The 27,811-nt window shown below is 43.5% G+C and overlaps 1 protein-coding gene across 4 annotated transcripts in view; it reads right to left on the reverse strand.

The window, feature by feature from the left end:
• CACNB2 (calcium voltage-gated channel auxiliary subunit beta 2) overlaps positions 1–26,708 on the reverse strand; it is a 391,187-nt gene extending 364,479 nt beyond the window's left edge. For 2 of the 4 annotated variants that reach the window (XM_058681764.1, XM_058681766.1), the window contains exons 1-2: positions 26,540–26,708; positions 17,404–17,496 (exon numbers count right to left, since the gene is read on the reverse strand). In XM_058681764.1, the coding sequence (XP_058537747.1) occupies positions 17,404–17,496; positions 26,540–26,662 (216 nt within the window). In that variant the 5' untranslated portion in view covers positions 26,663–26,708. Of the gene's footprint in view, positions 1–17,403; positions 17,497–26,152; positions 26,276–26,539 lie in introns of those variants that run through there. The other 2 variants (XM_058681763.1, XM_058681765.1) reach the window with 2 other exon arrangements.
• Positions 26,709–27,811: the final 1,103 nt, after the last annotated feature.

The raw sequence follows: 27,811 nt of genomic DNA on the forward strand, positions 1-27,811 counted from the left end.
TGGACTGTAGATCTACGATGACAGAGATTATGAGCAGGCTGAAGGGCGCCTCCCAATGGCTGCCCCCAGGGCCGTTCTGTATTATTATCCTTACTTTCCAGAGGAGCTGACGGTTCCTGTTCCTTTACCAGGTGACACAGGTCCTGAGCAGCAGAGCCTCGAATTAAAATAAAAACACTATTTTCCACAGTCAGCTCAAGCATTTCTGAGATGAGCAGCAGGGCTGAGTGGCCTAAAGAGAGGGAAAATGATGGGTATGCTCTCCTCCCACCCACCCCCCAGCACCCCTACCTAATCTGTACCTATTTTCCCTTAAGAAGCTGAGAACTGTTCTAATCATTTGATCTTTATGAATGGGGGATGGCGGGGGGGTGACTTAGTCAGGAAGGGTGCAGTGGTGGCCACAGGCTCGAAAGACTTTTCAGTTGCTTTTCTTTTAATATTTATTTTTCAGAGAGAGCGAGCAGGGGAGGGGCAGAGGGAGCAAGACACAGAATCCGAAGAACGTTCCAGGCTCTGAGCTGTCAGCACAGAGCCCAACGTGGGGCTCGAACCCACAAACCGTGAGATCATGCCCTGAGCTGAAGTTGGACACACAACCGACTGAGCCACCCAGGTGCCCCTTTCCAGTTTTATTCTCAGTAACTGGGAAGGAAAATAGGAAGATAGTGTGATCTAGACGGTTTAGAGACCTCAAATTACTTCAAATTTCTTTGTACTTCCCGATTCTGGAGAGCTCTGAGGGCCCTCAACACCTTTTCCCTCTTCGTCAGCCTGAACTCTACCTCATAAACCAAAAGAATTAGTGCACCAAAGAAACTAGTCGCCAAATAATAAAGTGTTTATAGTCTCTCAAACATATATCCAGGAAGATTTCTAAGTTGAGAGATTAAAGCAAAGGAGCTCCTAAATCTACGTGATATCAATTAATTCGGACTTGAACTGCCTTGATTTTTAAGATTCTTCGCTGTTAATCCATAATGGAAATACTTAGGACCATAACGATAATGCTAGGTTACACTCATCATGTAATCCCTAAAATAATCTGTCAAAAGAAATGTGCATACATTTATACATATATATGTATGTATGTAGTCACACATATTATGGATACAGGATCAATTTATATTTAAAGCTTGCTTTTTAAAGTAAATTAACTTTCTCAGTAGACTCCTTTGGTCGAAAATCCAAAAGAAAGCACATGCCTGACCCAGAAACCTACAACTCCTCGCACCCACAGACCCTTCCCTGTGTCTCTGCCACATTTTGAACTCACCTCTATTACGGAACTCGTAACAACGGGCTGTAAAGCACGAATCCATTTAACGCTCTGATATCTTCATCCAGAAACCTTGTTATTTGTTGTTTTTTGTTTTGTTTTTTTCAGATACCAGGGACAGACGGCATTGTATTAGTTTTAGGTGTACAACGTCGAAATGATTTGATTTATGTATCTATTGCGAAAAGATCACTACGGTGATCTTTTCCCACAAAGAAGAGGGCCCTCAGAGCTCTCCAGTAACCCAGCATTATCATTATGGTCCTAAGTATTTCCATTATAAATTAACAGCGATGAATCTTAAAACTCAGGGCAGTTCAAATCTGAATTAATTTATACCACAATTTTCAAACATACAATACGGCCTTATAAACTGCAGTCACCATGCTGTACCTTGCATGCCCAGGACTGACTGATTTGATGACTGGAAAGAACCTTGTTATTTTGTTTTCTATCTGGCCCAGTGCCGGGCAAAGACACTCCACATGTTGGTGAACGAACGAGTCAGTGAGTGGATACGCAGATGAGTAAACGAGAACCAGTAAAGAGAACGTAGTACAAATAAAGTTGAGCAGAGTCAGACGGTAACGCGCACACGTGGCCTGTCTCCAATATAGTTTTCACACTGACACAGACAAATGCTCGGAGACACTGTTTCATAAATAAAGTGTAGGCACCTTCAAACCCTGAGTCCAGAGTCGCTTTTCCGCTCTGACTAAATAAGACTAAACACCGATGTCTGGTCCTAAAACAACTGTGTGTGAAAATCGGGCCGTCTGCAATCTTTTTTTTTTTTTTTTTTTTTTTTTTAATCATTAAAACATAGTTTATTGCATTCACAGGACTTATCACATCTTCAGGATGCTGATGCTTCTTATATGAACGGAAAACAACAGTAAAACTGTTCTGATCTGTTTTATAGGAAGGCCGTAAACATCTCCCCCAAGACCATTAGCACGCGGAGTTGTCTAACAAATACTAAGCAATTCTTCTTCCAAAAGAGGGTAATTAGATAGGGGAAAGGGCAGTGTCTCTTGGTAACCAAATAAGCTAATTTTCTCAAACAACTGCTCTCCCACAAACGAATGGCCTGAGGCAGAAAGAGAATGGCTGAGTTTCAACTTATACGACCACTAATGACTACTTCTACTCTGGGGAAAATGGCTGTTAGTCAGCATAGCTGGTTCAAAAGGGTTTGTGCAAATTCACCGAAAGAGCCATAATATGATATTAAGATAAACAGCTGTTTGGGGCCATAAACCCTCTCACCTTCTTGACATCTGTGAGGAAAACCTGTTTGTATTGGCTGTGTACATGGTTTTACTTTATCTGTTGAAACAGTCTTGTAAGATTTTTTTTTTTTTTTAATGCAAAATTCTGGAATAAGGTTGCCAGTAGAAAATATCAGCCTCTGCCTCCCAGCTGTTTTATTAGGCTCTTTGGCCCCAGAAACATCTTCTGGAGAGGCGGGCGGGCAGGCAGGCAGGACACTGCGGAGGGAATCTCTGAGAGAGACATTGCCCCGTCCTTCTCTGTGTGCTTCCGTTCAGCAGGCACAGCTCTCCTGCCCCTGCCCTGGGGTCCAGGGCTCCCACAGAGCTCTGCTGTTAGCTTAGTCAGCACTCTGTCCTCTCCCTCCCACCCCACCACTTCCGCCTGCCCCAATCTATTTTGAAATTGTTCAAAACTATAGAAAAATTAGAAGAATGGTATGATTAACATAGCGTCCCCTTGGACTCACTACCCTTGAACAGCTCTTCCCCATGTATACTCAGCACTAAAGAGGCGACTCTCCTAACTCCCTGATGAACTGGAGCTTAGCGTGAAGCCAACCCCGCTCTTGGGACCCAACAGGTTGCCCTGCTCTTGGCAGTCACGGCTCAGGTGGCTGGACCTCGGGCCTTCCGCGCACAGTCATAACGGCTGGCTTTGGCCTAGTGACCCAGAGCTACCATGTCATGTTCTCCCCCATTTGGAGCATCAGTGTGGCCTAAAGTCTCTGACTGCCCAAACGAACACCTTAAACGTCCCCCAAAATATACCAATTTGATCTAATAATGACTCTCTACTTTAAGTGTATGAACTTGGGCAAATCAATTAACCTAAGGCCTCAATTCGTCACCTGTTAGATGTGGATGCAGATAGCACCTGCCTCAGTGAGTTGGGTTACTGTTTAATAAAGTGCCTTCCAGAGTGGCTGGCACACCATCAGTATTCAGTAAAAGTTAGCTATCACTATCAACTTTATATTCATACGCTCTTTGACAGGGACTGGTTTCCAATCAGCCGACCCATCAGTGCACTTTTTCAAAGCTTCTCTCACCCAGGATGCTGCCGCGTAACTCAAGGCACAGAAGCCCTGGGATCTGGTGCCCTCCAACCCGCCCTAACTTCATCTCCCATCCATATCTCCATACATCCAGATTCCATACACATGGATACTTAGCATCCCCCAAATACCCTGTGTGCTTAACATTTAAATGTTTAAGTTATTCTTAATTTAATCTGAATATTAATTTCAGTGCTTAAAATTGAATTTCTTAATTTAAATCGAAAATCTCAATATAAAATTGTTCTTGGAGTAAATGCTCAAATCCTTCCTATTCTTACTCTTCTGAATGAAATGTCATTTCCTCCGGGCTCACACAGGCCTCCCTTCTGCTCCTCCACTAAAATACACACTTCCTCTAAGTTCCCAAATGGCCACTGGGGCACCTGGGTGGCTAAGTCGGTTGAGTGGCTGACTCTCAATTTTGGCTCAAGTCATGATGTCACAGCTTGTAGGACTGAGCCCCAAATCGGGCTCTGCATTGACAGCACTGGAGCCTGCTTGGGATTCGTTCTCTCCCTCCCTCTCTCTCCCCCTCCCCCACTCATTCACGCGTGTGCGCACACACTCTCTCAACATAAATAAATACACTTAAAAAAAAAACGACAACCAAAGAGCTATTTGTATGTCAGTAAGTCATGTCTTGGCTTACTACTTTCCTGGTGGCTGCTTCCTACCTAATTTTTTTCCTTATGACCCAGCCTGATCCCTTGATCCCTTCCAGGTCACAGTGCTTAATCCTGAGCAAGCATTAGAATCCCTTGGGAACTGTTTCCACAATGCACACGCCCAGCGCTCTGACGCTAACGACACATTTGACTCTGAAATCTTTCATTGAGATTTCTAGACTGGACTCCTTAAACACATCCGGCTTAGTGAAGGAAAATTACTGGAAATAAGACCTTGAAAAGAGTAAATAACATTCTTCGGCATGTTTCTCACCTTGGTGAACCAGTAAACACCATCAAATGAATCAGCAAGGGATTGCCAGACGATCTTTGATTTTTTTTTCCCCACAAGTGGCTAATACGTAACAGGGCATTCTGACCGACCATGTGGTTTTCTTCATTGCTACGGCTCTCCTTATAATTGTCTGAAAGATTAAAGGAGGACCTCAATTCCTCGTTCTTCTTGGTATCAAATGACTATAAGCTAGAAATCATAACTGCAAAAACTCAACAGAGTTAATAATTCACTGTGAGAAATGCAAGTCTAAAAATTATTTTTAAGTGGCTCAGATCTTGATACAAATGAAAAACACTGAGGTAGGCCATAACACAGTACATTTTCCAATTTAGCTCTGCTTTAGAAATTTTTTTTAATGTTTATTTATTTTTGACAGAGAGAGAGAGACAGAGCATGAGCGGGGAAGGGGCAGAGAGAGGGAGACACAGAATCTGAAGCAGGCTCCAGGCTCTGAGCTGTCATCACAGAGCGTGACACGGGGCTTGAACCCACAGACCGTGAGATCATGACCTGAGCTGAAATCAGACGCTCAACCGAATGAGCCACCCAGGTGCCCCAAATTTAGCTCTGTTTTTAAATGTGAGAGGTTAAAGGGTACAAGGAAAACCTAAAAGTCGCAAATACATACTCATGCACACACACATGCAAAAATGCTTGTGTGTGTATATCGACAGGTGTCACGAAACTAAGTACAAAGAACCCACCTGTTGTTGATATGCAATAGTTCATGTGTGTTTTACCCATCACACAAAGTATGCTAAGGAGTGAACCAGATTCTGGGTAACACTGATGAATTTAATCTCTAAAAGCCCCAAGCCTTTTGAACACTTTATAAATCCCTGACATGTCCTTAGGTGCAAGTAATCAAGGCCTTAGAAAGAAAGTCTTATACTTTGAAGAAATGGAATAATCTAAATGAAAATTCATACAGTGAAAATTGAAGAGAATTCATAATTGACATATTAGTTGAGTTGGTTAGATCAATTATGAAAATACATGAAATTTTCATGTATTATTTCATACACAGGAAGATACAGGAATCACATTGACACGTATGGGGGAAACGTACCTCTTTACTCCTTTAATATTCTAGAAAAAGATGTTTTTCTGATACATGTTAGCTTTTTAAAAATTTTCATTTAAATCCAAATTAGTTAACATCCAGTGGAATCATGGTTTCAGGAGGAGAATTTAGTGATTCGTCACTTACACGTAACACCCAGTGATGATCCCAACAAGTGCCCTCCTTCATGCCTATCACCCATTTAGCCCGTCCCCCACCAAACACCTCTCCAGCACCCCCCAGTTTGTTCTCTGCATTTAAGAGTCTCTTACGGGGGCGCCTGGGTGGCTCACTTGGTTAGGCGACCGACTTTGGCTAAGGTCATGATCTCACAGTTCGTGAGTTGAAGCCCTGCGTCAGGCTCTGCGCTGACAGCTCAGAGCCTGGAGCCTACTTCCGATTCTGTGTCTCCCCTCTCTCTACCCCTCCCCTGCTCACGCTCTGCATCTCTCGGTCTCTCAATAATAAATAAACGTTAAAAAACATCTAAAACAAAAAAGAGTCTCTTACGGTTTGCCTCCCTCTTTTTATCCTACTTTTCCTTCCCTTCCCCTATGTTCATCTCTTTGTATTTCTTAAATTCCACATGTGAGTGAAATCATATATTTGTCTTTCTCTGACTTATTTCTATGTTGGTTTTTTAGTGTAAATCTATCTTCATGTTAAACATGGAAGCTACAAGAAAACAAAATTACATATGAAGCTAATTGTAACAGTCACCATCTACTGTGGGTTGAGTTATGATCCACTCCCCTCCAAACTCGCATGTTGAAGACTTAAGCCCTGAGAGCTCAGGATGTGACTTTATTTGGAGATAGGGTCTTCGTAGCGGTAATTATGATAACATGAGGTCATCCAGATGAACCCTAATCCAACATGTCTGATATGCTTATAATGACAGAAAACAAACTATGGGTCGACAGAGGGAAGTGGGTCGGGGGATGGGCTATATGGGTGACGGGTGCTAAGGAGGCACGTGTGATGAACGCTGGGTGATGTAAGTGATGAATCACTTAATGCTACTCCTGAAACCAATACTGCACTGTTATCTTCACTAAAATTTAAATTTAAAAAAAAGTGGCGGGGGGGGGGGGGGACAAAAGGGAGGCGGGGAAAATACGGAGACTGACCCACAACAGGGAGAAACTGCATGAACACGAAGACAGCCACCTATAAGCCAAGGAGAGGCAGGAACAGGTCCTTCCTTCACAGCCTCAGAAGGAAGGACAAGTTCATAGTCTTGGCCTCCGGAACTGTGAGACAATAGATTTCTGTTGTTGAAGCCGCCTAGTTTGTGGTACGTAGTTACAAAAACTCTAGCAAAGGAATACACCACCTGCAGTATTTTTCTTTCAAATGAACAGTTAGCTTGTTTGGTTTGGTTGGGGGCGGGGGGTGGGGGGCGGGGGTTGTTTTTGTTTTTTAAAGGTGGTTGGCGGGGCGCCTGGGTGGCGCAGTCGGTTAAGCGTCCGACTTCAGCCAGGTCACGATCTCGCGGTCCGTGAGTTCGAGCCCCGCGTCAGGCTCTGGGCTGACGGCTCGGAGCCTGGAGCCTGTTTCCGATTCTGTGTCTCCCTCTCTCTCTGCCCCTCCCCTGTTCATGCTCTGTCTCTCTCTGTCCCAAAAATAAATAAAAAACGTTGAAAAAAAAAATTAAAAAAAAAAAAAAAAAAAGGTGGTTGGCCATTTAGCAATTTTATTTTTTTTTAATTTTTATTTAAAAATTTTTTAATATTTACTTTTGAGAGAGAGAGACAGAGACAGAGCATGAATGGGGGAGGGGCAGAGAGAGAGGGAGACACAGAATCCGAAGCAGGCTCCAGGCTCTGAGCTGGCAGCACAGAGCCCGACGTGGGGCTCGAACTCATGAACGGGGAGATCATGACCTGAGCTGAAGTCAGACTGAACTGACTGAGCCACCCAGGTGCCCCCCATTTACCAATTTTCAAATACAGCACCCTGACCACAGAGAAATCATGAATCTTTCCATGGGAGTGAGACCTCTAAAGGGGAGTAAACCCTCAAGCTTCCACCTATAGGAGAAAGAAGACCCTGGCTTCGAGAAGATACTACTTTCCAGGAAAGAAAAACTGGTGAGGTCCCGGTGCCCAGACTCTCAGCCAGGATGGAGAAGGGAAAGCAGAGTTAAGGCAACGTGTCCTGGTCAGAAGCCCAAACAGTCAAGCTGTCCCCCGGTGACTCAACACCAGGTATGAAGTAAAAGAAGGAGGGGACGCTGGAACGTTTTACAGATACCAACGACATAAGGGAACCATGAAGGGCCCTGAGCCAAGACAATTCTCTAAAACTTGATGGCAGTTTGGGGGGGTTGACACGGACAGTGAGCTGGTGCAGGGGACAAGGACTCCCTGAAGGGCTCCATCTTCACTTTCCCAATCACGTAGCCACGGAAGACTCTATAAAAATGTTCTCCCCTCCTCCTGTGACTATTTTCCTATCCCTCCCGCCCCCCCCTTATTGGTCAAACTCTAAAATAAGCACATGGAGAAAGGAAGCGTGATAAGATCTGAGGTCGAGGTGGGGGCTGGGTCACTTTACTCCATCTCGGGGTCTTCGTAATAAACACACATGCCTGGTCACGAATGTGGAATAATGATGCGACAGAACTGGAATAATTACTTGTTGAACTGAACCACAGCAAGTATTTTTGAGCCATAAGCCCAAATCTCAAAACGGACTTCTCTAGCATCTGATAACCATCAGACATGAAGCCTTCCAGAAACAAATCAATAGAGAAGCTGACAATAATTCCGTCCCTAAAAAGAGTGTCCCTTCGTGGGACCAGACTAGTATCTCAGGTATGGTGTCTATGAAGACCTAAGACACATGAATAATTAACCTTAAGCTAAGTAAGTGATCTTAAGTGGTACTTCTAAACGTTCAACTGAAAGACACAGTTTTTGCAAATTCAGTATTTAATGAAATTCCATTTTCTTAGGCATACTAGTTACTCCATATCAGATCACTTGTAAATTCTCGATTAATCTCCTGGGGTTACTTCAGTCTAGGACTTCCAAGACTACAGACATTGGCCAAAAAGAGGATGGATAATAACAGCAGAAAATGGGGCATAAGTGGAAAGTATATTATAATTTGAAACATCTGAGGGTCAAAGAAACTAAAAACACCTGCAGAAATAATTCTCGGTTTTAAAATTACATATTTGTATCAATAGGAAAAAAACATCCAAAGATAAAAATGCCTCAATCCACAAAACCATTTTAATAATTAGAGATCTTAATTGAACCTAGTTCACACAGGAGGTGTTCCAAATACATGACCACAGTCTGAGAATGGGGCAGATTTCATAGCTAATCATGCCCTTGTTCTCCCACAAAACCTACATCAAGAAAGACGTCTTAAAGCTAATTGTATAAAGTACGAAAATCTAAATTTTGTTTTAATACTTTCTAAAATGCCTCCTAAAAAAAAAAAGTGAAACATTCATGGCTGTATATAGATTGACACTGTAGAAAGAACAAGGGAATTCCTTCCTAAAAAGCTCTGTATTTTTCTACTGATATATTTAAGACGAGTTCTTAAGAGGTCTCAGAACAGGTCCTATCCTTCACAAAACCTAGGTGAATGCCTAATAAGATAGAAAGACCTTTACAGGAAATCACAGTGGCAATAAATCTCCCACGTTATTATTTGTAGTTGTGTTTGTGACAAATACAGCATAACAAGGCAACAAGCCAGTATTTAAGGGCTGAAAGATTTATCCAGCCTTAAACATATCAGTCTGCGCAGGCCTGGAGTCTGTAATCATTATCACAATTTAATCTGCCTTTGCAAAACAAAACTAAAAAATAGGCTGTGTGTCTCTGTGATTAATCATTCGCATTTAAAGCCAATCTGAACTAATAAAAGGTCCAAAAAAGCGGCACCCAGAACATCGTACTGGAAGAGATGGAATTTGTTTAGAATACCATGTTCTGGAAGTGTCATGCAACCTTCTGTTAAATATTTGGTTCATTCCATTTTGTCATCCTGATTTGTATTCTGGAAGCCCTTGGAAGCGACAGGATTATTTTGTTACAACCACAACATATGTTGGCGAGAGCACAATCCCAGATCGGTTGCAGAGTTCTCCCTCGTGAGCCCCCAAAGAATAATGGCACTTGAAAATTCCAAAAAAAGACTTGCTGATTCCTAAGGCTGAAGTCTCCGCACAAAAGACCCCAGTTGGCACAGCCAGGGTGACCTGTGAAAATTAGCAGTAGAAACGGTTTGTGGGTCCTGGCCATACACGGCAGGGCCTATAGCAGAGCTCAGATGACGGCGTTGCTCTCAATGAAAGTTGCCATGCTGTGGAGTCGTCCAAATAAAGCAAACTGGCGGGCATCCGCTGAGCATTTGGTGTTCATCTTAGGAATACTGCCAGGTACATAAATGTAGCCAGGGAGAACACATGTCTTTAAGAAAATGAAGAAATTAAAAAAGGAAGGAAGGAAGGAAGGAAGGAAGGAAGGAAGGAAGGAAGGAAGGAAGGAAGGAAGGAAGGAAGGAAGGGAGCACACAGAAGAGAAGTGACTGGGCTCGAGAGAAGGACTAACACTGCCCTCTCCACCCCCCCCACCACCCCCCACCCCCGTGAGCTGCTTTAACTTTGATGACCAGCGCTCATTTGCAGATGTACATAGCTTCCCTGACCTTGGCAGTATCGAGGAATTTATACAGTTAGCAGTTCTTGCACAATCTCTTGAAAAGAACAGCACAAACGTTCTATCCTTCGATGCCAGGCAGGCCTTGTTACTCTTCTCCACCTATTTTTCTTCCAGTAAATTAATTTACTCACTTAGGTTCTGGTGCTAAAATAAACTACTCATTCTTCTTTTCTCCTCCTCCTTTGACAACAGACCCCTGGGATTTCTATCTTTCTTTTCTTTCTTTCTTTCTTTCTTTCTTTCTTTCTTTCTTTCTTTCTTTCTTTCTTTCTTTCTTCTTTCTTTCTTTGTTTCTTTCTTTCTTTCTTTTCTTTCTTCCTCTTTCTTTTTCTTTCTTTCTTTCTCTCTTTCTTTCCTTTCTTTCTTTTCTGTCTTTCTCTTTCTTTCTTTCTCTTTCTTTCTTTCTTTTCTTTCTTTCTCTCTCTCTCTTTCTGTGATGAAGTTGGAAGGAAAGAGCTACATTATACGACAACTTAATTATCTTAATAGACTATAACTTTAAGTAAGGCCCTACACATCAAGAATCTTAAGAATGGTAGCTTTGCTGGCCTTGTTATGATGATAAATAAAGTTCTTTTATCAACATATCTGTTCACAACACAGAGCCAGAGTACAAAGAGTTTTTCCCTGAGTTGAAGACAACCTCGGTATCGTAATAATCTCAATAAATCCAAGATAACTGCAGCTTTATATATTAAATACCATTTAGTACGTACATAATTTGAACAATAATCTTCATTAATTCTAATTAGGGTGCCTAGAAGGCATGTTTAACACTTTCTGCCTCTTAACAAATTAAAACTAAAATGCCTGTTTATGAAGCAACAGCCTAAGGAACTAAAAAACCATTTCTAACGGACCTGCTGTAAAGCCAGGTGTTGTATATGCACCTGGAATTACCCAGATTCACAATAAGAATGATTCATGGGCCTGTATCAGCCTCAGCTAAACCTCAAAGTGGACCAGCATGATGCTGCAGGTGATTTCGGACTTAAGCTCACGGCCAAGTGTATTCAAAACAAGAAGAAGAAAAAGAGGACTTTCAGGATTCTAAGTGTGTGTTCTAAGTGTGCGTGGGAGAAAGGAAACATTCCCAGCACTACTTTTCCACTTGGCATTACTCATACAGGAGGCAGAGTGTGCTGAATGGTGGCACAAACTGGAACTCAGCAATTTTTGATGCAAGAAATAAGGGAATAAAGCTGGTTTGTTGTATCATGATGTCCAGGGGATATTTACAATGCTGAAGACATCCTCACCTTCCTGTGGGGAAGGAAGTTAAAAGCAGACTAACTTTGTATGTGTTCTCCAGTCAAGACACCGGTAGAAATCTTTCCACGTGTCTTCCTTAGCTGAAAGAAGAAAGCACTTGTCATTCAATTTGATTTACTCATGGCTTTTGTTATAAGGAGATGTAGCCTATCCAATAAAAGCAAGAATCTGGGGTCAGCTACCTGGATGCAAAATCTGACTCCAACCCTACCTGTCACGTGACCGTGGACAAGTTACTTAACCTCTCTGTGCCTCAAACAGAGGTGCAGAAAGAATACGCGGTAAACAATGAAATAATAGTTAACTATTAATATCACTTAACTATTATGATTTCCTCTGCCATGCTCTACTTCTTATCCAGGTTTTTTTAATTTTTTTTTTTTTAACATTTTTATTTTTGAGACAGAGAGAGACAGAGCATGAACGGGGGAGGGGCAGAGAGAGAGGGAGACACAGAATCGGAAACAGGCTCCAGGCTCTGAGCCATCTGCCCAGAGCCCGACGCGGGGCTCGAACTCACGGACCGCGAGATCGTGACCTGGCTGAAGTCGGACGCTTAACCGACTGAGCCACCCAGGCGCCCCCTTATCCAGGTTTTAACTGATGTTCTCAATGGCCTATAGTATTTATAAATAATAATAGTACGCTCTTCAATAGTACTTTCTAGCTACCAGCTACAGTTCTAAGCAATTGGCAAGTTTGAACTCATGCAGTCCTTTCAACTAACTTTGGAAGTCGGCACTATTTCCCTGGTAAAAACGCTGGGGGATAGAAAGATTAAGCTGCTTGTCCAAAGGCCAACTAGTAAATGGCAGAGACGGAATTCAGACTGAGCAGCCTGGCTTCAGACTCTAGTCCTTTCACAGCGACCCCTAGCCACTCACCTCCTTCTTGAAAAGAAACCATTTTAAGTAAGTCTCCTGATACAATATACATCAAAGAGAACTATGGAAATTTTAAGTGCGGTATACTGTGAACATATATTGCATATATGTAACATTTCCGCTGCAGCATAAAGGAGTAAGACCACAGTTAAAAAACACCACAATTAACTTTCCCTCCAACTAATGGTTTTAGGAAATATGAGGAAGAACAAGTTCTGTCTTTGAAATGCTTGACAGATAAGGTGAGCTCGGCCATCACTTCACAACAAGCTTATACAGAGTAGAAATCATAGCGACCTCGGTTCCCGCAGCACCTGGAAAAGCCTACCAATATATGAAACATGTAGCCAACAACCCATGGGCAGTGGCCATACTGCAATGCTGATCAGGGCTCCGCCCCTCTCCCAGAGCCCCTGCATAAAACTGAAGTCCGGGGGGAAATTAACTAAGTTAAAGAAGGAAGTCGTCCTCCAATCCCGACTCTGAAATATCACTGACCTCAAACAGGCTGATGATGTGAAGGACCAGAAGACTGTTCAGTTGGTTAACTTAAGGTCAACTGATGAACTAACAACCGGGAATCTTTATCTATGACTGTGAAATTCTTTCATGGTCCCTGTTATCCTGCTTCAGGACCTAAAGCAGAAACCCATCTATAAGCAACTTTTCCTTAAGACTAAGGATCCTTCTTACAAAATAACTTTAGTTAGAGTACCACGAACAAATGATGGGTACAAAATATACAACAAAAAGTTTGGAAAAATAAAATAAAACCATGGGTGAAGGCCTCTCAGCCTTCTACTTTGTAGACTTATCTTCATGTTCACGTTCTACCGCATTCCAGTATGTTTCAACATGTTCCAACAAACGGTTAGGAGACAATTTTCATCAAACAGCCACAGGGCTAAAATCCAGCATGGGTAAGTTGTGACTCAGTCATCAGGGAAAGGGCTATTCATACCACTGGCACAAGAATGACTAAAAGGAAAAACATTGACAATACGAAGTGTTGGCAAGGCCGTGAAACGGTTGACACTGTTCCCCACTACTTGTGGGAGTACAGACTGGCTCAACCACTCTGGAAAACTGGCTTGTAGTGTGTACTTAAATTAAACACATACGTTCACATGGCCCACCATCCCACTCTACTGATAAAACAAAAATGCACACGTGCACATACCAAAGGTAGATACAAGAACATGTACGCGGCCATACTCTCAATAACCCCAACAGGAAATAACCCAGTGTCTAGCAATAGTAAAGTAGAGAAGCAATTGTGCTATATTTAAACAGTGGAGTGCGATACGGCAAAGATTCACCGTTTATTGCAACACACAACACAGACGAATATAACCATTGTACAGCTGAGTGAAAGAATTCAGATATAAATGATTCTGTTTATATAAAACTCCAAAAACAGGCCACAGGAACTTACAGTATAAAAAGAAGAAGTAATGGGCTAGCTTTAGTAAGGAAGAAGGGAATAATGGTTGAGAAGGGTCAAAAGGGGGAGTTCAGGTGCTGGTGATATTGATTTCTTGACCTGGGTGATAGCCACATGGGGACTTACTCTGTGAAATCTCATCAGACTGAACACTTATGATTTGTGCATTTGGGGGCATTTTTGTTACAGATCAGTAAGAATGTTTACTTTAAGAGTAAATAAATAAATAAATACATAAAATAGGCCTGTTTTCATGCCCCCTTATATACATACCTGTATTACTCTGTTATGGCTGCCGTAACAGAGCACCAGAGAGGGAGAGGCTTACACAACAGAAATCTATTTTCTCACAGTTCTGGAGGCTGGAAGTTCATGATCATAACGCTGGCAGGGTGGGTTTCTGGTGGGGCTTCTCTCCTTGGCTTGCAGATGGCTATCTTCTCACTATGTCTTCACATGGCTATTTTACTGTGCGTGCACATTCTTGGTATCTCTTTCTTATAAGGCTGCCGGTGCTGTAGGATTATGGACCTGCTCTTATATGACCTCGTCTAACCTTGTTATCATCCCCTTATAGACCCCCCAAACACAATTAACATAGGAATTGGGGGGAGATACAACTCCGTTCAGAGCCAAGTCTATGCTATTCTGTCAGTTATTTATTTTTGAAATTTTTAATATATTTATTATACAAAATTTTCATTTCCAAACTCTGAAACTTTCTGAAGTACCTAGTGGTTACCAAATAGTTAAAAAGTCTTTACAAATAATATAATATTTTTAAAAATGTAATTCTAAGGTTTCAAAGTTATATGGAAATGATTTTTAATTCAAGGGCAGGAATATGATCTAACTGTAAGATATTTTTAAATAGATCCCACTTGTTGTAGTGATTTACCAATTATACATATGCCCCAGCCACAGACAGGTAAGTAACATACATGGACACAAGTCACTTATTTTAACAAAACATCTACTTATGATAAAAAGAACACATTTAAAAGATGTTCTTTCAGGTGATTTAATAATCTAACATCTACCATGCATTTCTTCAAACACTCTGATTAAATCATCTCTATTAAATATCTAGTTCTATCAAGGTAACGTTTGCTTATTTTCAAATGGCAGCAAAATATGAATGCTGTTTTGAACAGAATAGAGATTAAATTATCGAAGGAAAACTAGGTTTTAACTCAGCATTCTGGCCACAGACACTGGTTTTCCTTCTGTGATGGAAGGAAGTCGGCACTTCAGGGTCCTTGAAATCATTACCTGTGTAATCATCACCCCAAACCCATGCCATGGCACACACCTCATTCTAGGACTCAGGAAGATGGGTTTTATTTTCTTTCAAAGAGATGCCCCTTTAGGATAGAGGGGTTTTTTGGGGGGGCGGAGGGGGGTTGTTGTTGTTGTTTTGTTTTGCTTTATTTTGTCTTGTCTTCTTAAATGCCCACATAAGTTTTGGCAATATAGATCTAAATTTACATTAAGTAGTTTAACAACTCTCTTTATAATCTTTGTGTTTCAAGCACAGAATCTCACACACATCACCAGGAACGCAAAAGCGAAAGGAAGTTATCGCGAAGAAAAGCAAATCGCAGTTAATTTATATGCAGTGTGGCAATCACCCCTTAATGAATGAAGTTAACGAATGAAATTCTCAAAGCACCATGAAAGAGAAATCCACGGCCAGGGGCAACTGGAAAGTGAAGTCCAACCATTGTCTCACAATGACATTTTTAACAGGGCGAAGATGAGAAACAGAGGACTTGGTTTACTCTTCATTTCTGCCCACAATGCGGCATTCACTTCAAACATCAGTTTCTCTTCCCATGCAATCTCAACAACCTGCCTGTCGCTTTGTGTGGCTTTGCCACAACTACCACGTGTTCTAAGAAGCTTATTTTTTTTCTGCTTCGGACGTCCGGCCCCGAGATAATGACTCACAGTTGTGGCTTCTCACTCCTCTGGTTCAGTCTCCTTGTCCCAGAGGCAGAATCGAGATGGATGCTTGAAATGGAAAAGGCCTTGGGTGACTTTCTGTGCACTGACTCACCTAAGCTAAGCAACTATTTCTCAGGCCCTTCATTTATTCTTAGGACCATGGCGCCTGGATTCTGCCAACGCACACACCTTTGGCTCCTCTTGGGCCCTTCCTGGCTCCTTCTTTCTGACACCGTTACAACATAGCTCTATCTGTTTTTCTTTCTAAATGTTTCTTAGCAAAATAGTCCCATTCTTTCCTAACCAACTCTTGTTCTAACTTCCTGCAACCGAAACAATTCTTAACTGGCACAGACCAGAACCAAGATTTTTCCCGTTGCATGTGAGTTACTCAGACATACCTTTGGCATAGCTGACATTGCAGAGAGGGAACTGGGGGCCAAAGAGGGATCATCCTTTGTCTGTGTCGCGAAAGTGTAAGGAGGCAGCAACCAGCCAAGAACAGAATCCCCAGTGGTGCGGCAGGTAGACAAATGGAAGCCCAAGTGCTACTAACCGTGGGGGGACGTGTCGGAGCAGGGGCGCAAGAAGCAACAGGAAAAGTGGCCAGCAAGAGAAATGGAGGTGTTCCGGTTGACCGCCATTATCTGGGGGGAAAGACCTGTGGCCGACATATTCCTCGGAGCACAAGGGCCAGATACTGGGAGTCCTTCAGCCACAGAATCAGGTTCTGTCTAGCACTGTCCTTCCCAATTTCTTTTCCACCGAGAAGCATTAGTCGCATGAAGATACACACTCATCTACACCTGGCAAGACTTTAGTCTAGACACACAACCTACTGCCCTCGGAGATAGGGCTGCCTGTGTTCTTGCTCTGGCAGTTAAAATCCTTTCTGTTAGCACGTGTGAATGTTTTCTATGTTAAAGATGTGGACACTCACTGTCTAGGGGACAGTTGCAAACAGCTGGACAGGAATACTCCACATAGCACCTGAAATAAAAGCTACGTCTCCAAAGGCAGTTCAAGTTAGGCCGCAAAGATATCATATGCTTTATTTAACCTTAGAAGCCTCAGTCGTTCCAAGACCAAGAACAGTTTCCTCTTTAACAATCCAATTCCCAACAGGGAAGAGGAAAGAAAACTCAAGCTAGGGGAACACCGGTATTTCAAGTTCATAGTTGGCAACACGGATGCCCACAACAGGAGATTCCCTCCCCCAGCCGAAAAAAAACGCCCAAAGCCATAGTCATTTCTGCTGGAGTTCACTCATTCTGTTACGAAGAAATCCTCTGTAGTGAATTTTACACTTGTCTTTCCCCAACTTGCCAGGAAAGGGTGGAATTACTACGTGATCTCACTTAAAATTTAAATATTTTAAGTATCACATGAAACTGCACGTTTTTCCCTTTAACTGAAAGTAAGTACCATAATACCACGTATATCTTAAGGGTAATGGTATAAAAATCACCTTCAAAAAATTAAATTCATTTGAATCTACCTCTGTGAACCAGAAATTCAAGAGCTCTCTTACCTGACGAACAAAACTATTTGAGGTAGTGTCCGAGGAAGTGCTCCCATCGGATCCTTTAAATCTGTTTTTCCTTCTAGCTCCTCTTCCGTATGACTACAAAAGAAAGGGAAAAAAAAAAAAAAGATAAATGAGATTATTGTTAGACCTTCTTCACCAAAATCTAGGCCTACTTCTAGAAAGGGGTCAAAAACCGAAACAAAATATAAATTGCCATCATGTGGGCATCATTAGAAAATGACACTGGAATCACAAGTATCGATTTCAAAATGGTGAGTTTATAGGGAAAAGAGGTTTCCAGACAAAGGGTTCAATAACGTGCGAATTAAAACAACTTATGTGATCTGTTAGCTTATCTGTCATCTGGAGGCAAAGCCATTGAAGATAAAAACGTTTAAAAGCAAGGATTTCGGTGCAGGAGAGACCGAAGAAGCTACAACAGCAAGGTGAGAGAAAAGGTGATGCGTCGACAGATTGTGCATAATGAAATGCTGTTTCCAGCAGCCCAGTGGTGCGGGCTTCCATTTTGGCTGTTTTTCATGTTTTAATCTGTAACTCCATAGGTACTTGTAAGAACTGCATATGGTGGCTGAAGAACATCGTGCAGTATGAATTCTGCTGGCCCTGAAACTTATTTATATACATATATATGTATATATAGAAGTTTCTATACAGGTCCAGAGGGAACACGGAGGAAACACGGTGCCAGCTCCTCCTGTGATCAATGGATGTAGAGACTGCTTTTGGAAGTGGTGAAACGGCTATAGACGAGGTGGTGAATTCGATGAAATTAAAAGTAGTTCATAAAAATGCCTGGCCCGTTATTGTCATGTTTGCATGGGATATGAAAATCTGGCTTTTTATCCACTTAGCGATTTTGCTGAGCACACAGGAAAAATCAGTTTTATAGAATCCTAACGATAATAAAACAAGCATTTCAGAACAGGGCGTTAAAAAGTGAGACAATTTGCTTCAATTGACACGATGGAGCCAAGCCTGAACGTATGCAAATGAACTTGCTTTTCCTATTATGTCTACCGTTTGCATTCGGAGCACGGAGAATAAACTATGCATCAATCTCTGTTTAATTCCAGGCAAAGATAACGTCGTTGCAAATATTGAACATTAACATACAATCGAAAAGTAGCTCAAGGCTGAGCTTTACAGTTCAATGCACACAGGTTGGAACCCTGCTAGAGCAGAAAGTGAGCCAGTGTCTTAACTTCTCCAAACAACAGGCTTCTCTTCCTTTAAAAGGGGATATTAACACTCACCTCACCGGGTTAAGTATTAAATGAAATAACAGGTTTAGAGCATTTAGTATGAGACCTAGCATATGGCACGGGGTCAGAATAATATTTTAAAACTGACATACTTATTCTAAGAAGTAATATACGTAGTATAAAAAGTAATATCACACACAGACTGGAAGAGTGGGGAAAAGGTGGGGTAAGGTATATAACATTTAGAATGATGAGACTCAAAGAGGCTTCATTAGTTCATCAGAATTTACAAAAGTTACTTTTAAAAAAAATCAGTGTGTTCAGGTCTTGAAAATACTACTTTGTGATATTGGACACACACATATGTTTTTAATTAAAAAGAGAAATATCCCATAAACCATGGTATATGTAGCACTTAGGCGAACTGAAATCTACTACAAACATTTGTGTTATGACTAAATTACAGGACTTTGCAATCAGTGAGACGGTGGTATAATCTTAAAGCAAGAATTTTTCTTAAAGATGTTTGTTCTCTTTCAAGCATCTACGGGATTTGTATAATACAAATGTGTTTCCATGGCATTTAATTAACTCTCAGCTTCATAAAAGGAAAGACAACCTAGGCTGGGCTTTCACAATGTATTATACAACGTTCTCCTCACTCAGCAGCTTATTCTTCTTACTTATGTAAACATTATTCAGTAAACTGTTGAAAAATAACATTCTTTCAAGAGCGTTCTTCCTTTTCCAATTATTATACAAAGGTTTGGACAGAAGTGTCTTTCTTCCAAAGCCTAAGAACACTAAAATAAAGCATGAGAAGTTCTTTAAATAATGTGTATGCATGTGTGTGTGTGTGTGTGTGTGTGTGTGTGTGTATACATATATATATATATATATATATATATATATATTTCCATACAGAAAAATATATATATTTCCATACAGAAAAAGACTTATTACCTTTGAAAGATTTTTATTAAAGGCCTAACCTGTTTCTTTGGGGGTTGGGGAACAAATCTATGTTAAATTTTCTTTTTTTTTTTAAAACACACTATTTGTCTTCATGAGGAGCATACAATCATCTTTGAGAACAAAGTCAAAATATAACCTTACTCCATCATGATGTGTCCTTCCAGTACCATTTTGAAATGGGTGGAAAGTGAGTCTGAAATTCTATCATGGTCATTTGCTTCAGATTTTTTTCAGGATAAATATGTTTTACTGTTCAGCTGCTTTGGTGTGTAAGCTTTTTCGTGGTTGCTCATAAATGCACAACAGGCACTGTGAAAACCACACAATATTTCAGACATTCTGTCCCAGAGTAGGAGACCGTTCTCTGCAAGAAATCAGATACCTTTAAAAAGTGTTTAATTGTATCTGCATGTTAATTTTTCTGGGCCCCTACGAACACTGTTCATAAACATAACTTCAGGTGCACTTGGCTACCTATGCTATATATATTTAAGCATGTATGTTAGATTATCAGTTTTCAACTGTACTAAGGCACAGTTTGCACACTAAAACAAAAACAAAAACAAAACCAACTAAACAACAACAAAAAACTGTGGCCCATCAAAGCCCATGCAAACTGGTGATAGTTTTAAAATATATATACTTTCCTCTTCACTTAAATTTAAGGGGAATGCTTTATTCAAAGTATTAACTTGTTCATTTCTTAATAGTGTTATAGCAAATCCTTATTCATTATGTATCAAATTTATTAAAAGCTAAAATAAGCAGATATGCATAATTACACCTCTATTCTGTCCTTTTACTAATTATAGCAATCATTTCTCTCCTATAGTCTCCTTTTTAATTTTTAACGTTTCTTGTAACAATACCCAAGATCAAGAGGAAAACAAATTAAAGCATCTTTTGGAAAGCTAATATAGTCCATTTCGATGTACTTTAAAAAATGTTAGTGAAAATTTATACTACCATTACAAAGCAAAGTTTCCTTTGATCCAATGAATATTTAAAATTAAGTCCATCTTGCTGAAATTACTTCCTCTTTACTTACTCTAAATCCTTGAAAATGGAGACTAGAGCATTTCATCTGCAGGAATTATTAAGAAGAAGAAGAAGAGGAGGAGGAGGAGGAGGAGGAGGAGGAGGAGGAGGAGGAGGAAGAAGAAGAAGAAGAAGAAGAAGAAGAAGAAGAAGAAGAAGAAGAAGAAGAAGAAGAAGAAGAAGAAGAAAGTAAAGGCCAAATCTTCCCAAAACAAAGGAAGGCAAGAAAGATTAATCAAATATTTACTTGCCTCCACCTGGAAAAGAAGTATATAGTTTTCTTAGTTCAGGGGCTACTGCAAATGTAGCTTCTTTAGGACAAATGGCTTTTCTAAATTTTTTTTTTAGCAACACTAAATATATGAACACCCAATATATAAAATGATTCATAATCAGAGTTACCCAAGTGTCAGGACACCAAAGGGAGAGGAGAAAGGGAGTCTGTGTTTGGCCAGAGTACAAAGTGTAACCCATAATACTCTCCCTGACACGTGCAGACCCCTAAATCCTTCTTGGAACACAGCCTGAAAAAGTCACTCATTTCCACTCACTGCCTGTTAGTTATGTGAAGCTTACTAAAAACAAATTGTTGTCACCACAGCAAAAAGGAGAAAAAGAAAACTGTAAACTTAAACTCCTTTACTTCTCCTAAAACATCAACCAAGCTAAGTCAGATTTCAGAAACTAGAAAAAAATTCTAGAAATTTCCACAAGTATATAAATGACTTATTAAAATGATATCCAACAGTCACGATGATGTCAAATATCAGCTCTGTGTAAATGAATGTCTTCTCTGATACTAAATGACTTTGAAAATTGGACTGGAGTTTTAAATGTTCATATTTCACAGATCACTGAAACCTAATTTCTGTATGGTTGAAATAGACAATAGTAGTTAATTTTAGAAGTTGCCAGTTAACTGTAGATTTGAGCCCACCCGTGCACACACAGTTGGCTTGGCAGGCCCTGGGGACAGCTTCAAGAATGAAGCCGCTTCTGTGGTTGATAGATAGGGTGACCGTTCTCCTCCCTGCAGACTGCTCCTCGTCAGCATAATGCTGATACCTGAAATTAGTTTCCATCTCTCTCGATTAGCATTCATTGAGATTTATCCCTCTGAACCGCAGACAAACTAAGCGAAAATGATCCAGAGAGAAATCAGACATTAAATCTCCTCATTTACTGATAGCTTAGTAAGAACAAGACTGTCAGATCCTTTACGAGGAGTAAAGTAATGGAGATTACCTCCCTAGGAAAAGGGAAGGAGACCGTAAGTTCTTTTCTGTATGGATCAGTTTACACAAAGGACTCCAGAGGCAGCCTAAAGAGAACTGCGTTGGGGATCGGGAGGTAGACAAGGAAGGAGGGACAAGGCCAGACGGCAGAGAAATGTCTAGTGGGGAAGTTCAGGGGCAGGGAGGGCAGGAGAAGATCAACCTTGCCGTCTTCATAAGCAGCCTCCAGCCAGGCCCGGAAAGAACTCTAAGGCAGCCTCGGCTACTGGTGGTGGTGTCATAATTAATTCTAACTCCGCGTAGCTGTGACAGTAAGCGTATGCTGAGTGTGTCATTTGTAGGACAGTGACTACTGCTGCAGCCACACACGGAAGGGTGCCACCACCCGTTACGGGGTTAACACATTTTGCTCAGCTCTTCCTGAAAGGACTAAAGCTACGTCACTGCAATTCAGTGGAATCAAATCCAGCAACAGGTACCAGAACGAAAATACCAATCAGGAGGAAAGGGGTGGGGGGCCCGGAGGGGAAGGTTTTAGCAAAACGTGACGCACGAGACCCACAGTCATTCCTTCTGGAGACTGTGAAAAGACTAAGCTCTACCTCGGACCTAAAAGTGTTTCTGGAAAACCACACGGACGTGGTTCGAGAGCCCCAGGAGAAAGGCCGCTGCCCTTTTCAGATAAAGCTCCTTGCTACGGTGATTCAGGATGTTGCCACTATCAGCTGGTATTACTACAACATGCTTGAAAAGCATCTGGCAAACTCCGCTGGGGTGGAACCAGCTGGGTCTTGTTGCTAGGAGCAAAACAAACAGGACCTCTGGTTACTGTCTGTTCGTTTTCAGGTGTGGCTGGAGGTGCCGGTTACAATCTCTTTCGGGCAGAAAGCGCTGACATACCCGTCTTGTTTCTTGCCGGTCTCCTCCGTCTCTATCCTATTCTCAGTCCCTTTCACCTGCTTCCCATCCCCCCAGTCATCACACACCATCGAGTCCACTCCCCTGAGATTTACCAGTGCCACATTTTAGACTAATGCTGCCCGACAGAAATATAATGCAAGCCCGTGTCGTTGGAACGTTCTAGTAGCCACACGAGAAAGGCAAACATCAAGGGAAATCAATGGCAATGCTGTATCTTATTTACACCAATATATCCAAACGGTTACCACTGCAACATGTTATCAATATAAAAATGATTAATGAGACGTATATTCTTTATTTCGTATCAAGTCTCTGGAATCTGGTGTGCATTTGACATGTAGAGCACATCTCAGTTCAGGCTACGCGTGGCTGGGGGCTATAGTCGTAGACAATGCAGATTTGAAGCTTTGGAGGCAGAATACTAGATTGGCGCCCGACTTTGGAGGAGGTCCAAGTTTGCAGTGACGCTGTTCGGCAGGTTACCCAAAAAGTGATGCCATTTCCTTCCATCAGAACTTACAACCCGTAGTTAGACTGCCAACCCCCTTCTCATGTAAGAAACTTATTCGTGTTGTTTATGTGCTGGACTGAAAGGGTTGGGGTGTAGGAGGGGTGCCCCATCCCTCCCTCGAGGGATTATTAACATAAAAAAGGAGAATGGGAAGTCTGTGAATCTAAATCTTCTGTTCATACAGAACTTGTAATAAAATCCAGAGGTAAAAAAAAAAAAAGGATTCTTAAAACCAGTGATTGCTTAGACACACCATTTGCAAGTGAAAATCCCATTTCTAAGTAGATTTACTATTACTCAGTATCACAAAAAAAGGGGGATGCTCCTGAGACAGCCCGCCCCCCCCCCTTTTAGGCGGTTTTACTGCTGTCCTGTCCTGCCCAGAGTATAGATGCCAAGTTTTCACAGCCCTCTGATCCTGCGATGCCATGATTTATTAGAAATAAAATAAGCATGGCAAAGTTTCCCTCAAATACCCGAGGTGATAGACACACAATTCAAGGAAAACTGCTTTCATTTTTGGAAGGTAGAGAAAGCAACGAGACAGATGTGGACACAGTTGAATATTTATACCTCCAACCTGCTTGTAATATCCTTTCCTCCCTTCTTCCTCCCTCTCGTATATTTATCCACTCACTAGCCAATTCCTGTGCATTGAGTCTTTGAAGTGTCTCACGCACGGGCCTGTCGTATCCATTATCGTCTCTCTCTCTCTCTCTCTCTCTCTCTTTAGTTTAGGCCTTAATACCTCTTGTCCAAACTGTTATACCAATCTCCTGTCTGGCAGCTCCACCTCTAGACTCCTGAAACTCTAAAATACCTTCCAGAACATTCCCAGGTGTATCTTCTGAATGCGACTCCATGGTTAAACCCCTTCCATGGTTCTATCATTCATCACACGGCAGGTTCCAATGCCTCCAAAATGTGGCCTCAAATTGCCTTGTCAATCTGCTGCCGAACTCTGCCCAATCTGTACCTTTCCATACTCTCTTCAAGCTACACATGATCAATATGTTACAAGACTTACAATTTTTGCGACGTTACCTCCTATATGGCTCCCACCATCTCTCTGAGAAACAATCTCGAGTCAAACCTCACCCACCCTTCGAAGCTCTTCTCAAAAGCCACCTCTTCTATGAAGTCCATATAGATTGTTTACTATTACTCCATATAGAACGTTTGTGATCTTTACTCCTTGGAAACCATAGAAGATTCAGTACCTCACTTAGAGTCCTGTACCATACAATTGCCACACATTTGTCACCCTTGAAGGCAGAAACGGTGTCTCCTCACATATGAATCATTTCATAACTGCAACTAACAACAATTTGTTGACTTACATTTAACGACATAAATCACTAAGTGAATTTAGTATTTCTTATCTGAATGTAGTCATGTTTTCTGTCAGCAGTAACTTTGATCTCCAGGAATTCAGGAACTCTATTTTTATCATAAGAATGAAAACTTAAAAAAAAAAAAAATCCCTAAAGGAAGATCAAAGAAAAAAAATGGCCTAAAAGTCCTTTCTTCTATCAAAATTCAAGACCTTCATCCAGAAATAAATGAGTTCTCGGAGTACATTTCTCACTGTCATCTAACCTGGTTAAGAGTCTAGATCAAATCAGGAGTTTAGAACAAATGTGACATGTGTTGGTAAGAATTCAGGTCCCCTGGCAGAAGCTAGATGGGAATGTAGGTGGTTAGCTATACGTCCCCTCTCTGGTTCAGCAGCCAAACAGCCCAAGGCCGACTAAAAGCTAGCTGTGCTACCCCTATGAAAGAAATGGATTTCTGATTACACAATTTGGTTTCCACATTTTTCTTCCATCTCAAAGTGAATTATGTGTTTTAAGTTAGCAAGGTTATTTCCCGGTGGCAAAAGAAAGTTCACTAAAGCTCCATGATTAAGCCAATGACACCGCCATTATTAACGGTATCAACAGAATCTCAGAGCCGTCAATTTCTATCCCCTATCAAAACAACAATGGCAACAAAACATTTGTAACCTTTATTACCGTGTCCTACTCCCTCCCACTGCTACAGGAAACAACACTCTAAGAACACGCTCTGTCTTGAGCATATATAAATATAAAAAATAGAAACGACATATTTATAAGTTTTTTTTTTAAGTACAGAAATATGTAACCACCACAAATTACAATCTAGCAAATGCAGGCTTGAAATCAACAAGCCCGTATCGCTAGGCAAAGAGACATTTCTCCAAAACGATGCTTGAAATGTAATCCTAACCTCCTCACATCGCTCGCCCAGCAGCCCACAGCTCGGAGTCTGAAGTCATCTCCCTGGCAGGATAAAAGTTGAGAGACTCCTTACCGCTGAGACCTGGAGGTGTCTGTAATCCAAACTGTACCTGCCAAAGCCTTACGTAAAAGCCACCACCTTATCATTGCCCAACGCCCACAACTGACATCTCCTATTTCACAACGAGCAGCAAACCGGAATTTTTCCAGAAACCGCTAATACTCATCGGAGAGGAAGGGGGTCCCGGGGCTCCCTGGAACGGCTAACATTTCAGGGCGGGGGGGGGGGGGAGGAAAAATAAAAACTTTCGCGTCCCCAACTCTCTCAAGAGAAAGAAAGAGGGGTGCAGGCAGACCGCGGCAAGCGACGCGAGGGGAGCTGAGCCGTCAAGGCGGCAGAACGCCCCAGGTGCGGGTGCGGGGGCGGGGGGGGGGGGTCCCGGCTGCGCCCGGTGCCCAGGGCCCGGGGCCGAGCGCCCCACGCCCCTGCGCACCCCTACCCCCTCCCACGCTGCCTCCCCACCCCAGCTCCGAGCACGCCCGGAAGGGTCGGGGGGAGCCAAGCCCCTCCCGCCCACCCGGACTCACGATCTTGAGCAGGTCCAGTCCGCTCGCCTGGTTCATGTCTATCCATGTGCCTCTCCCGGGAAGGGGCGAGGAGGGCAGCCCCAGCAGCCCCGGGGCCAGCCTCTGAAGACCCGGAGGTCTCTCCCCCCGCCCCTTCGCACTCGCTTTTCGGAAGCAGAGAAAAATGGAAGCCGCGCCAGAGCCGGGGACCGGCGGAAAGGGGCAGGGTCCCCCGGCGCCGGGAAGGGAGAAGTGGGTGGCAAAGGGCGAGGGGAGAGGAGGCGGCGGAGGAGCCCGGGCGGGAGGGGAGCGGCGAGGCGAGGGAGCCCGGCGGAGGAGGCGCCGGGAGAGCCGGGGGGTCGGCGCCCGGAATGCTCACAAAGAAAGAAGGCGCGGCGCCGTCGCTACCTGTGCGGCCGCTCCGAGCGCCCCCGCGGGAGCCGCGTTCTCCAGCAGTTCCATCTGGATCTCCTGCGCCACCGCCGCCGCCGCCGCTGTGGGAGGCGACTTGGACATGTCGCTTTGGACCATTGGCGAAAAGTCGGCGCGGAGCTAGCAGCCGGCCCCTGGCGGCGGGTCCCCTCCTCCGCTCCCCCGTTCCGCCCCCCCCCCCCTCCCCTGCCGTCCGCTCCGCGCGCTCCCCGCGCTCCCCGCTCCGGGGGGCCGCCCGGGGCTCGGCGCCGCGCTCGCCGCGCTCTCAGGGCGCGGGACGGGGCCGGGCCATTTTGAAAAGCGAGACGCGGGGCGGCGGGGCGGCCGGGCAGGGCGAGCGCGGAGCGGCGGGGACGGGGACGCGAGCCGCGGGCGCCCGGGGGAGCTCCTCGGCGGGAGGGAGGGAGGGAGGCAGCGCGGGGAGCGCGAGCCCAGGGGGGAGGCGCGTCGGAAAGCGAGAGTGACAAGGCAGCCGGGCGCCGAAAAGTTCCCCGCGGGAGGCGCGGGCCGCGTGGGCTCCGGCCCGGCCGCTGCGCGTCGCCGTGGCACGCGCGCTGGAAAGTTTTCAAAGCCACGAAAGCGAGGCCTTGCGCCCGGGAGCCTCGTCGCTCGGGCCGCCGCGCCCGGCTCTCCGCCCCTCCTGCTCCGCGACCACCTCGCGGGAAGCCGGGCAGCCCGCGGGCCGGAGCGAGGTCGCTGGCGGCAGAGGCCGCCCGGGCTCCGGTCCGAAGCTGCACGTCTGCGATCTGGGGAGGCCTCCGGCGCCCCCCCCCCCCCCCCCGCCCAGGGGGCGAGCGTCTGCGGAGGACGTCCCGTCGGCAGTGGAAGGCACTCGATGGTGGCAGTAACGCGGTGGCAGAAGAGACGCGGGGGCTGATGACCTGGGAAGTGCGGTCTCGCCGGGATCTGCAGCTGGCCTCGTCCGCCAGGTCCAAACCCCAGTCCCAAGGTTCTCCTTCCTGACCTCTGTTGGTTTTCATCTTTGCCAAATAGCACCGCTTTCCTCCCAGATTGGGCTTGTGCTTCCAAAGTTGAGAAGTCTTCGTTATCACGTGTTGGACAACAGGGGCACTTCTTTACTGCTCTGAATAGTAGAAAAAGAGGGTAGTGGACCCAGCAAGAACGTTTCAGCCGCAGCACCCCATTTAGATCCTCCTGATAGGATTCATTTTTCCATCCGAGGGTGCCTCGCATTTCGACAACTGTTATTACAGCGAAATTCAATACAACAAGGTTTCCAGGCATCGG

This window comes from Neofelis nebulosa, chromosome 8, assembly GCF_028018385.1.
Source record: "Neofelis nebulosa isolate mNeoNeb1 chromosome 8, mNeoNeb1.pri, whole genome shotgun sequence".
Lineage (NCBI taxonomy): Eukaryota > Metazoa > Chordata > Mammalia > Carnivora > Felidae > Neofelis > Neofelis nebulosa.